This window comes from Scyliorhinus torazame, chromosome 24 (genome assembly GCF_047496885.1).
Source record: "Scyliorhinus torazame isolate Kashiwa2021f chromosome 24, sScyTor2.1, whole genome shotgun sequence".
NCBI classification, from domain to species: domain Eukaryota; kingdom Metazoa; phylum Chordata; class Chondrichthyes; order Carcharhiniformes; family Scyliorhinidae; genus Scyliorhinus; species Scyliorhinus torazame.
Window position 1 is genome coordinate 16,874,939 of NC_092730.1, and position 13,488 is coordinate 16,888,426.

General features: G+C 61.7%; 1 protein-coding gene across 1 annotated transcript; it reads left to right on the top strand.

Moving 5' to 3' along the window:
* The first annotated feature begins 3,084 nt into the window (after positions 1 to 3,084).
* eef1g (eukaryotic translation elongation factor 1 gamma) lies at positions 3,085 to 8,819 on the top strand. The gene is made up of 3 exons (XM_072489412.1): positions 3,085 to 3,403; positions 5,965 to 6,089; positions 8,499 to 8,819. The coding sequence occupies exons 1-3, from the start codon at positions 3,100 to 3,102 to the stop codon at positions 8,655 to 8,657; spliced, it is 588 nt and encodes a 195-aa protein (XP_072345513.1). The 5' UTR covers positions 3,085 to 3,099; the 3' UTR covers positions 8,658 to 8,819.
* The last annotated feature ends 4,669 nt before the right edge of the window (positions 8,820 to 13,488 follow it).

The window sequence follows — 13,488 nt, forward strand, 5'->3', positions numbered from 1 at the left end:
CATCCCAGTGATGCGTGGGTATAAAAATCAGGGAAGGTTCGACGGGCTGTATCTCTGCTCTCTCGAAAGGGAGGCTGAGGGAGGGCCGTGACGGGTGGGCTTTAAGATTCTGGAAGGTTTTGAGGGAGCAGGTACGGAGAGAATGCCTCGCCCCGTGGGGAAGACCAGAAACTGGAGGCTCTCAACGTGAGAATCGAGAAATCCAATCGGGGAATTCGGGAGGAAACGTTTGAAGCTCCCTCACTCAATGCATTTACATATCGCCGAGTCGAACAGTGAGCAGCGGTTTAAACTTCATTTTTATTCATCGGTTTCTGTCCATTGAAAGATTCTTCACTATATTAGAGAACTGAGCTGGTGCAGTTTGTCAGCATCGGGTCTACCTGTGAGTAACGTGATGTTAGCAGAAGTCCACGATAACGTTCTCTTGTGACATTGGGATGCAACAGTCATCGCCCCAGTAAACTAGAAAATATATGTTCAGAGGCTTTTAACAAGTTGCCTATTCATGAATTTGTGCCCAAGAGAAGCAGCTTAATTTTGAAGCGAAGGTTGGTGTAAAATCCTCACGGTAATTAATCCCATCTCTGGCTTTGCTCCGTTTTTGTGGGCGTAGGGATCAGACAGGCTTCCGTCGCGATTTCGTCGTCCAACCATTCAAGCGCTAACCGTTCACAGGAAGTCGGGGTTTGCCCCGGGCACCTCTCTCACTCGCGCTCGCTCTCTCGCTAGCGCTTGCTCTCGCGCTCTCTCTCGAGCACTCACTCTCTCTCGGGTACTCGCTCTCTCTCTCGAACATTCGCTCTCTCTCGAACACTGGCTCTCGCTCTCTCCATCTCTCGAACACTGGCTCTCTCCCTCTCTCGAACACTCGCTCTCTCTCGAACACTCGCTCTCTCTCGAGCTCTCGCTCTCTCCCTCTCCCTCCCTCTCTCGAACACTGGCTCTCTCCCTCTCTCGAACACTCGCTCTCTCTCTCTCTCTCTCTCTCTCTCTCTCCCTCTCGCTGTCTCGGGCTCTCTCGCACTCTCCCTCTCTCGAACATTCACTCTCTCCCTCTCTCGGACACTCTCGAGATCTCGCTCTCTCCCTCACTCGGTCTCTCGCGCTCTCCCTCTCGAGCGCTCTCGCTCTCCCTCTGTCCCCCTCTCCCTCTGTCCCCCTTCCCTCTGTCCCCTTCCCTCTGTCCCCCTTCCCTCTGTCCCCCTTCCCTCTGTCCCCCTTCCCTCTGTCCCCCTCTCCCTCTGTCCCCCTCTCCCTCTGTCCCCCTCTCCCTCTGTCCCCTCTCCCTCTGTCCCCCTCTCCCTCTGTCCCCCTCTCCCTCTGTCCCCCTCTCCTCTGTCCCCCTCTCCCTCTGTCCCCCTCTCCCTCTGTCCCCCTCTCCCTCTGTCCCCCTCTCCCTCTGTCCCCCTCTCCCTCTGTCCCCCTCTCCCTCTGTCCCCCTCTCGCTCTGTCCCCCTCTCGCTCTGTCCCCCTCTCGCTCTGTCCCCCTCTCGCTCTGTCCCCCTCTCGCTCTGTCCCCCTCTCGCTCTGTCCCCCTCTCGCTCTGTCCCCCTCTCGCTCTGTCCCCCTCTCGCTCTGTCCCCCTCTCGCTCTGTCCCCCTCTCGCTCTGTCCCCCTCTCGCTCTGTCCCCCTCTCGCTCTGTCCCCCTCTCGCTCTGTCCCCCTCTCGCTCTGTCCCCCTCTCGCTCTGTCCCCCTCTCGCTCTCTCCCCCTCTCGCTCTCTCCCCCTCTCGCTCTCTCCCCCTCTCGCTCTCTCCCCCTCTCGCTCTCTCCCCCTCTCGCTCTCTCCCCCTCTCGCTCTCTCCCCCTCTCGCTCTCTCCCCCTCTCGCTCTCTCCCCCTCTCGCTCTCTCCCCCTCTCGCTCTCTCCCCCTCTCGCTCTCTCCCCCTCTCGCTCTCTCCCCCTCTCGCTCTCTCCCCCTCTCGCTCTCTCCCCCTCTCGCTCTCTCCCCCTCTCGCTCTCTCCCCCTCTCGCTCTCTCCCCCTCTCGCTCTCTCCCCCTCTCGCTCTCTCCCCCTCTCGCTCTCTCCCCCTCTCGCTCTCTCCCCCTCTCGCTCTCTCCCCCTCTCGCTCTCTCCCCCTCTCGCTCTCTCCCCCTCTCGCTCTCTCCCCTCTCGCTCTCTCCCCCTCTCGCTCTCTCCCCCTCTCGCTCTCTCCCCCTCTCGCTCTCTCCCCCTCTCGCTCTCTCCCCCTCTCGCTCTCCTCCCCTCTCGCTCTCTCCCCCTCTCGCTCTCTCCCCCTCTCGCTCTCTCCCCCTCTCGCTCTCTCCCCCTCTCGCTCTCTCCCCCTCTCGCTCTCTCCCCCTCTCGCTCTCTCCCCCTCTCGCTCTCTCCCCCTCTCGCTCTCTCCCCCTCTCGCTCTCTCCCCCTCTCGCTCTCTCCCCCTCTCGCTCTCTCCCCTCTCGCTCTCTCCCCCTCTCGCTCTCTCCCCCTCTCGCTCTCTCCCCCTCTCGCTCTCTCCCCCTCTCGCTCTCTCCCCCTCTCGCTCTCTCCCCCTCTCGCTCTCTCCCCCTCTCGCTCTCTCCCCTCTCGCTCTCTCCCCTCTCCCCCTCTCCCCCTCTCCCCCTCTCCCCCTCTCCCCCTCTCCCCCTCTCCCCCTCTCCCCCTCTCCCCCTCTCCCCCTCTCCCCCTCTCCCCCTCTCCCCCTCTCCCCCTCTCGCCCTCTCCCCCTCTCGCCCTCTCGCCCTCTCCCCCTCTCGCCCTCTCGCCCTCTCCCCCTCTCGCCCTCTCCCCCTCTCGCCCTCTCTCCCCCTCGCTCTCTCCCCCTCGCTCTCTCCCCCTCTCGCTCTCTCCCCCTCTCGCTCTCTCCCCCTCTCGCCCTCTCCCCCTCTCGCCCTCTCCCCTCTCGCCCTCTCCCCCTCTCGCTCTGTCCCCCTCTCTCGAGCTCTCGCTCGCTCCCTCTCGAGCTCTCGCTCGCTCCCTCTTTCGAGTTCCCACTCGTACTCGCGAACACTTGGCAAACTGCTTTCCCTAAACGACAGCCGTCATGAGGCAGACTGGGTTAGGTGGCACAAAGAGACGGGGTGATGTGTGGCTGAGGGAGGGCCGTTGCCCAGGCCCCACACCGTGAGCTGCACTCGTTTGGATGGGGGAAGGCCATGTCTGGGGTGGGGAAATACCCCAGTGGCGAATGCTGTTGGGGTTTCCGTGCTCCGTGCCTTGTTGGGAGTAATATTGATGATCTGAATACATTTACACGTATTTTCTCTTTTCTTTTTGTCCTTTTCAGCTCGTTTATCCTGGATGAGTTCAAACGCAAATACTCAAACGAGGACACGTTATCCGTCGCGTTGCCGCACTTTTGGGATCAATTTGACCGCGAGGGCTGGTCCATCTGGTACGGCGAATACAAATATCCTGCTGAACTCACCCTCACCTTCATGAGCTGTAACCTCATCTCTGGTAAGACATCCCGGCGCCTGTGCAGCGCTCTCCCGGTCCCCCCGTGCTCCGCTCTCCCGGCCCCCGCCCCCCCCGTGAGGCGCTCTCCCGGCCCCCCCCCCCCCCCCCCCGTGAGGCGCTCTCCCGGCCCCCCCCCCCCCCCCCCCCCCCCCCCCCGTGAGGCGCTCTCCCGGCCCCCGCCCCCCCCGTGAGGCGCTCTCCCGGCCCCCGCCCCCCCCCGTGAGGCGCTCTCCCGGCCCCCCCCCCCCCCCCCGTGCAGCGCTCTCCCGGCCCCCCCCCCCGTGCAGCGCTCTCCCGGCCCCCCCCCCCCCCGTGCAGCGCTCTCCCGGCCCCCCCCCCCGTGCAGCGCTCTCCCGGCCCCCCCCCCGTGCAGCGCTCTCCCGGCCCCCCCGTGCGGCGCTCTCCCGGTCCCCCCGTGCTCCGCTCTCCCCGGCCCCCCCCCCCCCCCGTGAGGCGCTCTCCCGGCCCCCCCCCCCCCCCCCCCCCCCCCGTGCAGCGCTCTGCCGGCCCCCCCGTGCGGCGCTCTCCCAGCCCCCCCTGCGGCACTCGCCCGCCCCCCCCCGTGCGGCGCTCTCCCGGCCCCCCCGTGCGGCGCTCTCCCGGCCCCCCCCCGTGCGGCGCTCTCCCGGCCCCCCCCGTGCGGCGCTCTCCCGGCCCCCCCCGTGCGGCGCTCTCCCGGCCCCCCCGTGCGGCGCTCTCCCGGCCCCCCCGTGCGGCGCTCTCCCGGCCCCCCCGTGCGGCGCTCTCCCGGCCCCCCCGTGCGGCGCTCTCCCGGCCCCCCCCGTGCAGCGCTCTCCCGGCCCCCCCGTGCGGCGCTCTCCCGGCCCCCCCCGTGCGGCGCTCTCCCGGCCCCCCCGTGCGGCGCTCTCCCCGGCCCCCCCGTGCGGCGCTCTCCCCGGCCCCCCCGTGCGGCGCTCTCCCGGCCCCCCCCGTGCGGCGCTCTCCCGGCCCCCCCCCCGTGCGGCGCTCTCCCGGCCCCCCCCCGTGCGGCGCTCTCCCGGCCCCCCCCCCGTGCGGCACTCTCCCGGCCCCCCCCCCCCCCCCCGTGCGGCGCTCTCCCGGCCCCCCCCCCCCCCGTGCGGCGCTCTCCCGGCCCCCCCGTGCGGCGCTCTCCCGGCCCCCCCGTGCGGCGCTCTCCCGGCCCCCCCGTGCGGCGCTCTCCCGGCCCCCCCCGTGCGGCGCTCTCCCGGCCCCCCCCGTGCGGCGCTCTCCCGGCCCCCCCCGTGCGGCACTCTCCCGGCCCCCCCCCCCCCCCCCCGTGCGGCGCTCTCCCGCCCCCCCCCCCCCCCCGTGCGGCGCTCTCCCGGCCCCCCCCCCCCCCCCCGTGCTGCGCTCTCCCGGCCCCCCCCGTGCGGCGCTCTCCCGGCCCCCCCCGTGCGGCGCTCTCCCGGCCCCCCCCGTGCGGCGCTCTCCCGGCCCCCCCCGTGCGGCGCTCTCCCGGCCCCCCCCCGTGCGGCGCTCTCCCGGCCCCCCCCCGTGCGGCGCTCTCCCGGCCCCCCCCCCCCCCCCCCCCCCCCCCCCCCCCCCGCGGCGCTCTCCCGGCCCCCCCCCGCGCGGCGCTCTCCCGGCCCCCCCCCGTGCGGCGCTCTCCCGGCCCCCCCCGTGCGGCGCTCTCCCGGCCCCCCCCCGTGCGGCGCTCTCCCGGCCCCCCCCCCCCCCCCCCCCCCCCCCCCCCCCCCGCGGCGCTCTCCCGGCCCCCCCCCCGCGCGGCGCTCTCCCGGCCCCCCCCCGCGCGGCGCTCTCCCGGCCCCCCCCGCGCGGCGCTCTCCCGGCCCCCCCCCCCCGCGCGGCGCTCTCCCCGGCCCCCCCCCCCCCGTGCGGCGCTCTCCCGGCCCCCCCCGTGCGGCGCTCTCCCGGCCCCCCCCGTGCGGCGCTCTCCCGGCCCCCCCCGTGCGGCGCTCTCCCGGCCCCCCCCCCCCCCCCCCGCGCAGCGCGCTCTCTTCCCCGCCCCCCCCCCCCGCGCGGCGCTCTCTTTCCCGGCCCCCCCCCCCCCCCCCCCCCCCGCGTGGCGCTCTCCCGGCCCCCCCCCCCCGTGCGGCGCTCTCCCGGGCCCCCGCGCGCCGCTCTCCCGGCCCCCCCCCCCCATCTCCGGCGCGCCGCTCTCCCCGGCCCCCCGTGCGGCGTTCTAATCGCGCCTGCCAGGGCTGAAGGAGTTTTCGGGCAACGAGGCGTTAAACCGCGTCTGCCCTCGGGTAGACTTTAAATCCCAGAGCCACGACCATGGTTCCCCCAGCGTCCTGCGAAGGGTGGGGGGGGCACCGTTTCCCCTGTCTGTCCATTCATCTCGGTGGCCGGGTGCGATGCTCTCCATTGCAGGTAATCTGACATAGAACGGTGTGATGGTCCTGGGGGCGATGGCGACGTGCGCAGCCAGTGGCTCGAACCTTCGGGAGGGACTCGCGGGCAAGTTAGAGCGGCTTTGATTCCCCGTCGGGGCCGCCCGGGGTCGTTAACGTTTCGAAATGCCAATCTGTGTCGCGCTGCGCGGTCGCTGCTGAGAATTTGCGGGACGTGCGTTTGCTCTACCTTCCCGTTGACTTGTGACTTGCTCCCGTTTGCAGGTATGTTCCAGCGCTTGGACAAGCTCCGCAAGAATGCCTTCGCCAGCGTGATCCTGTTTGGGGCGAACAACGAGAGCAGTATCTCTGGGGTGTGGGTCTTCCGTGGCCACGAGCTGGCCTTCCCGGTGAGAGTCCGCTGCGGTGCGCCCTTTCAGTCATCACCCGGCAGGCCAACAAGCGCGGGAGAGGGCCCATCGCGTTTTCGGGCTGTTGCCGCTCGCCGCTGTGTGAGGGGTGGATAGTTTCTTTGGCTCGTCGGGCTTTGATTTGATTCCAGAACTCTTCACCCCCCCCCCCCCCCGGGCTCGATGGGACTTGATCTGCAGCGAGTGCGTGGTTCCGTCAGAGTATTGAGAGACGTGGAGTTTCTGTGCAGCTTGCTAATGCCATGCTCTCCGCCTGAATGGGGCTCCCCTCCATCCCGACCCCCTCCACCCGACCCCCTCCATCCCCACCCCCTCCATCCCCACCCCCTCCATCCCCACCCCCTCCATCCCCACCCCCTCCGTCCCCACCCCCTCCGTCCCCACCCCCTCCGTCCCCACCCCCTCCGTCCCCACCCCCTCCGTCCCCCACCCCCTCCGTCCCCACCCCCTCCACCCCGACCCCCTCCGTCCCCACCCCCTCCGTCCCCACCCCCTCCGTCCCCACCCCCTCCGTCCCACCCCCTCCGTCCCCACCCCCTCCGTCCCCACCCCCTCCGTCCCCACCCCCTCCGTCCCCACCCCCTCCGTCCCCACCCCCTCCGTCCCCACCCCCTCCGTCCCCACCCCCTCCGTCCCCACCCCCTCCGTCCCCACCCCCTCCGCCCCGACCCCCTCCATCCCGACCTTGGGTGACTGTACGGAGTCTGCACATCCTCCCCGTGTCTGCGTGGGTTTCCTCCGGGTGCTCCGGTTTCCTCCCACAGTCCAAAGACGTGCAGGTTAGGTGGATTGGCCATGATAAATTGTCCCTTAGTGTCCAAAGATGTGCGGGTTAGGTGGATTGGCCGTGCTAAATTGTCCTTAGTGACCAAAGATGTGCGGGTTAGGTGGATTGGCCGTGTTAAATTACCCCTTAGTGTCCAAAGATGTTCAGGTTAGGTGGATTGGCCGTGCTAATTGTCCCTTAGTGTCCAAAGATGTGCAGGTTAGGTGGATTGGCCGTGCTAAATTGTCCCTTAGTGACCAAAGATGTGCGGGTTAGGTGGATTGGCCGTGTTAAATTGTCCCTTAGTGTCCAAAGATGTGCAGGTTAGGTGGATTGGCCGTGCTAAATTGTCCCTTAGTGTCCAAAGATGTGCGGGTTAGGTGGATTGGCCGTGTTAAATTGCCCCTTAGTGTCCAAAGATGTTCAGGTTAGGTGGATTGGCCGTGCTAAATTGCCCCTTAGTGTCCAAAGATGTGCAGGTTGGGTGGATTGGCCGTGCTAAATTGTCCCTTAGTGTCCAAAGATGTGCAGGTTGGGTGGATTGGCCGTGCTAAATTGACCCTTAGTGTCCAAAGATGTTCAGGTTAGGTGGATTGGCCGTGCTAAATTGTCCCTTAGTGACCAAAGATGTGCAGGTTGGGTGGATTGGCCGTGCTAAATTGCCCCTTAGTGTCCAAAGATGTGCAGGTTGGGTGGATTGGCCGTGCTAAATTGTCCCTTAGTGTCCAAAGATGTGCAGGTTGGGTGGATTGGCCGTGTTAAATTGTCCCTTAGTGTCCAAAGATGTGCAGGTTGGGTGGATTGGCCGTGCTAAATTGCCCCTTAGTGTCCAAAGATGTGCAGGTTAGGTGATTGGCCGTGCTAAATTGTCCCTTAGTGTCCAAAGATGTGCAGGTTGGGTGGATTGGCCGTGCTAAATTGTCCCTCAGTGTCCAAAGATGTGCAGGTTAGGTGGATTGGCCGGGCTAAATTGTCCCTTAGTGACCAAAGATGTGCAGGTTGGGTGGATTGGCCGTGCTAAATTGTCCCTTAGTGTCTAAAGATGTGCAGGTTGGGTGGATTGGCCGTGCTAAATTGTCCTTAGTGACCAAAGATGTGCGGGTTAGGTGGATTGGCCGTGCTAAATTGTCCCTTAGTGTCTAAAGATGTGCAGGTTGGGTGGATTGGCCGTGCTAAATTGTCCCTTAGTGTCCAAAGATGTGCAGGTTAGGTGGATTGGCCGTGCTAAATTGTCCCTTAGTGTCCAAAGATGTGCAGGTTAGGTGGATTGGCCGTGCTAAATTACCCCTTAAGTGTCCAAAATGTGCAGGTTAGGTGGATTGGCCGTGCTAAATTACCCCTTAAGTGTCCAAAAATGTGCAGGTTAGGTGGATTGGCCGTGCTAAATTGCCCCATCGTGTCCAAAACGTTATGTTGGGGAACAGGGCAAAAGTTACGTGGGGAGACTGGGTTATGGGGACAGGGTGGAGGTGTGAGCTTGGGTCGGGTGCTCTTTCCAAGGGCCGGTGAAGTCTCGATGGGACGAATGGCCTCCTTCTGCACTGTAAATTCTATGAGGTTGGGGGTGTGGGGGGGGTTGGTTTGGGTGCCGAACGTTTAATTTATTTGCTTTCCCTGTCCAGATGTCCGCTGACTGGCAAGTGGATTACGAGTCGTACAACTGGAGAAGGCTGGACGTTGACAGTGAGGAATGCCGGACGATGTTGAAGGAATACTTTACCTGGGAGGGGGAGTTTAAGCATGTGGGCAAGGCCTTTAACCAGGGCAAGATCTTCAAGTGAGCGATGGACCTTGCGGCGGTGTGAATACCTGCAGACCCTTTCATCGGACTGCCCCCCCCCCCCACCCTTCCTCGATTTCCCCCCCCCCACCCAGTGCACGTGGCGATAACATCAGCCGCTATTTTTAAATCACAGATGCAGAATAAAAAGAAACGCAACTTCGTCGCGGCTTTCTGTGCGTTTTATTCCGGGCCCGTGGTCAGTGCTGGCGTTCCAGAGGGAGTGCTGTGTTGTTGAAGATTCGAGTTTAAATCCAGGTCCTGCTCTTGCGTGTTCAGGTGGCTGTTTAAACGTGTCGAGGGGTGTTTTTTTCTCCGCACCCGCATTCTGATCCCACAGCAGATCATGCTAAAATACCTTTCACATCACACAAGAAAATAGCGTACAATTAGCCCTTAAACATGGCTAATCGATACACCGACAGCATAACCCTTAACTGCTATCTTTACTTTCACTCAATGCAACAAAACCATCTCCGCTCTCAATCCACTTTGCAATACAGTTAGCCCTCAGGAATACCTGCTGCACACACGTGTCCGAATAGTCTACGTTTGAGGCTGTTATGTGGAGATGCCAGCGTTGGACCGGGGGTGAGCACAGTAAGAAGTCTTACAACACCAGGCTAAAGTCCAACAGGTTTGTTTCGATGTCACTAGCTTTCACGGCACTGCTCCTTCCTCAGCTGAATGAAGAGGTCGGTTCCAGAACCATATTTAGACAAAGTCAAAGATGCAAGACGATACTTTGAATGCGAGCATTTGCAGGTAATTAAGTCTTTACAGATCCAGAGATGGGGTAACCCCCAGGTTAAAGAGGTGTGAATTGTCTCAAACCAGGACAGTTGGTAGGATTTCGCAAGCCCAGGCCAGATGGTGGGGGGTGAATGTAATGCGACATGAGTCCCAGGTCCCGGTTGAGGCCGCACTCATGTGTGCGGAACTTGGCTATAAGCTTCTGCTCGGCGATTCTGCGTTGTCGCGGGTCCTGAAGGCCGCCTTGGAGAACGCTTACCCGGAGATCAGAGGCTGAATGCCCTTGACTGCTGAAGTGTTCCCCGACTGGAAAGGAACATTCCTGCCTGGCGATTGTCGCGCGATGTCCGTTCGTCCGTTGTCGCAGCGTCTGCATGGTCTCGCCAATGTACCACGCTTCGGGACATCCTTTCCTGCAGCGTATGAGGTGGACAACGTTGGCCGAGTCGCACGAGTATGTACCACGTACCTGGTGGGTGGTGTTCTCGCGTGTAATGGTCGACGATCTGGCACGTCCTGCAGAGATTGCCATGGCAGGGTTTTGTGGTCGCTGTTCTGAACGCTGGGTAGTTTGCTGCATCCAATGGTTTGAGGTTGCACGGTTGCAGCTGTCCGAAAGCTAGTGATCTGAAACAAACCTGTTGGACTTTAACCTGGTGTTGTGAGACTTCTTACTTTGAGGCTTGTTGCAAGAGCAAGACCTGACTCCTGTCAGAACCAAGCAGAAACTCTTCAGTATCCTTTCAGAAGCTGCTTCTCGGCGTGTTTCAGCTCACCCTCCAGCCACGCCATTCTGAACTGCTTGGAAAGAAGCTGCTAATCTATCGACAGGCAGATCTTCAGCTGAGCTGCAATGAGAGATGATGCTTGACTTGTGCTCGCCACCCCCCCCCCCCCCCCCCCCCCCCAAATCTAAAACTCAACTCAACCTGTTATCCTGCAAAACGCCTGGTACCTTAGCTCCTCCCATTAATTACATAATTTACCAAGCTGAAATCTAATTAACTCCACAGGGAACACCCCTTAATCCAAACAAAACTCCCATTTGCCTCCGCTTTTTACGGTCCCTTAATTAATCTCTGGCTCCCAAAACCTTTAAAACCAGGATTCTTTAAAAATACTACTACAGCAGTCAAACACGCACTAACCCAGATTTTTAACCCTTTTACTGCACCCAATACATAACGTGCAAGATATCTGACATTCGTTGCAGTCCTGATTAATGCTCTTCCCGAAACAGGCCCGTTCCTCCTCCATCTCCCATCTCCTTACTGGGCCCGGGTAGCAGCTGCATATATTCGCTCTACTCCAGAACGCGATTGAAATACCTTGCTGTTTCACCACCCCCTCTCCTGTTCTCGTGCCTCTCGTATCGTTCACTCCTCACCAAATCACATCTTCCTCACTCCTCAGGCACTTTGTTCCCCTTTAGTATCTCACCTTCGTCCACTCATTCCGTGATGTGTTTTAAGATCAGACTCCACCCTACTTACCTTCTCCAGCCCCTACACCCCTCCCTCCCTATCTCTGTAACCTTCTCCAGCCCCTACACCCCTCCCAATCTCTGTAACCACCTCCAGCCCCGACAACACTCCCTATCTCTGTAACCTCCTCCAGCCCCTACAACCCTCCCTATCTCTGTAACCTTCTCCAGCCCCTACAACCCTCCCTATCTCTGTAACCTTCTCCAGCCCCGACAACCCTCCCTATCTCTAATCTCCTCCAGTCCCGACAACCCTCCCTATCTCTGTAACCTGCAGCCCCTACAACCCTCCCTATCTCTAACCTCCTCCCGCCCCTATAACTCTCCCTATCTCTAACCTCCTCCAAACCCCTACACCCCTCCCTATCTCTGTAACCTCCTCCAGCCCCTACAACCCTCCGTATCTGTCACCTGCTCCAGCCCCTACACCCCTCCCTATCTCTGTCACCTCCTCCAGCCCAACACCCCTCCCTATCTCTAACCTCCTACACCCCTCCCTATCTCTGACATCTCCAGCCCCTACACCCCTCCCTATCTCTCTAACCTCCTCCAGCCCCTACACCCCTCCCTATCTCTAATCTCCTCCAGTCCCGACAACCCTCCCTATTTCTGTAACCTGCAGCCCCTACAACCCTCCCTATCTCTAACCTCCCCAAGCCCCTACAACCCTCCCTATCTCTAACCTCCAGTCCCTACAACCCACCCTATCTCTGAGCTCTGGGTGGCACAGTGATTAGCACTGGTGCCTCACAGCGCCAGGGTTCCAGGTTCGATTCCAGCCTCGGGTGACTGGAGTCTGCACGTTTCCCCCCCGTGTGTGCGTGGGTTTCCTCCCACAGTCCAAAGATGTGCAGGTTAGGTAGATTGACCATGCTAAAATTGCCCCATAAGTGTCCAAAGGTTAGGTGGGCCTGTGGGTGGATGCTCTTTCGAAGGGTCATTGCCGACTCGATGGGCTCCTGCACTGTCGGGATTTTAAGCCTCTATAACACACCAAATTTCTGTAACTTCTTCCACCCTCAACAGCACTCCCTATCTCTATAACTTTCTCTAACTCAATAACTGTTCCAACCTCCATAATCTCCTCCAGCCCTCCCTATCTCTGTAACCTCCTGCAGCCCCTACAACCCTCCCTATCTCTGTAACCTCCAACAGCCCCTACAACCCTCCCTATCTCTAACCTTCTCCAGCCCCGACAACCCTCCCTATCCCTGTCACCTCCAACAGCCCCTACAACCCTCCCTATCTCTAACCTCCAGCCCCGACAACCCTCCCTATCTCTGTAACCTCCTCCAGCCCCTGCAACCCTCCCTGTCTCTGTAATCTCCTCCAGCCCCTACACCCCTCCCTATCTCTCTAACCTCCTACAACCCTCCCTATCTCTGTAACCTTCTCCAGCCCCGACAACCCTCCCTATCCCTGTCACCTCCTCCAGCCCCTACAACCCTCCCTATCTCTGTAACTTCCTCCAGCCCCGACAACCCTCCCTATCTCTAATCTCCAGCCCCGACAACCCTCCGTACCTCTGTAACCTCCTACAACCCTCCCTATCTCTAACCTCCAGCGTCGACAACCCTCCCTATCTCTGTAACCTCCTCCAGCCCCGACAACCCTCCCTATCTCTAACCTCCTCCAGCCCCTACAACCCTCCCTATCTCTAACCTTCTCCAGTCCCGACAACCCTCCCTATCCCTGTCACCTTCTCCAGCCCCTACAACCCTCCCTATCTCTAACCTCCAGCCCCGACAACCCTCCCTATCTCTGTAACCTCCTCCAGTCCCTACAACCCTCCCTATCTCTGTAACCTCCTCCAGCCCCGACAACCCTCCCTATCCCTGTCACCTCCTACAACCCTCCCGATCCCTGTAACCTCCTACAACCCTCCCTATCTCTGTAACCTCCTACAACCCTCCCTATCTCTGTAACCTCCTCCAGCCCCGACAACCCTCCCTATCTCTGTAACCTCCTCCAACCCTCCCTATCTCTGTAACCTCCTCCAGCCCCCTACAACCCTCCCCATCTCTGTAACCACGTAAGCTCTGGAATTTTCCCCCTAAACCTTTCGGCCTCTTCCCCCTTCCCGTAAAACGCTCCTTAAAACCCACCTCAGGACAAGCGTCTGGTCGCCTATCCCTGGCATTTTGCTAATTGGCTCCTGTCAGTCTTTTGAACCATTCTGGGAAGAGACTTGAGCCATGAAACTCCCTTAAACGGCGGTACACAAATAAAGTATTCCTATTGCTCTGTGACCCTGTGATTGGAATTTTGCATTCCCCTTTGTAGCGGCCGATGTGGAAAATCGGCAGTGCTTGGCGACCTTGTCCTGCCAATTCCCAGGAATGTGCAGTTGGCCAACCAATGGAACGGCACTTTGCGTTAAAGCGTTCCCTTTGACGACCCTCCCGGTGTCGCCAAGTGCGTTGCGGCCGACGAACTTGTTTTCCCGCGCGTGAGAAACCGGTGCACTGTGGGAGATGCGGCAGCCGGTTGCGCACCGCACGATCCCGCGAGCCGCCGTCCGACGAGTGGCCGGCCGCCTGTTCGCCGCGCGTTGGCCGCGGAATGATTCTGACCCAGGGCCCGGCGGGGTGGCCTC

Bases quoted from the DNA above. Each gene is read 5' to 3' on its own strand.
- eef1g (XM_072489412.1), top strand. From the start codon at position 3,100: ATGTCTGGGGTGGGGAAATACCCCAGTGGCGAATGCTGTTGGGGTTTC. The intron at 3,404-5,964 runs GTAAGACATCCC...TCCCGTTTGCAG, and splicing joins GAGCTGTAACCTCATCTCTG to GTATGTTCCAGCGCTTGGAC. The intron at 6,090-8,498 runs GTGAGAGTCCGC...TTCCCTGTCCAG, and splicing joins GCCACGAGCTGGCCTTCCCG to ATGTCCGCTGACTGGCAAGT.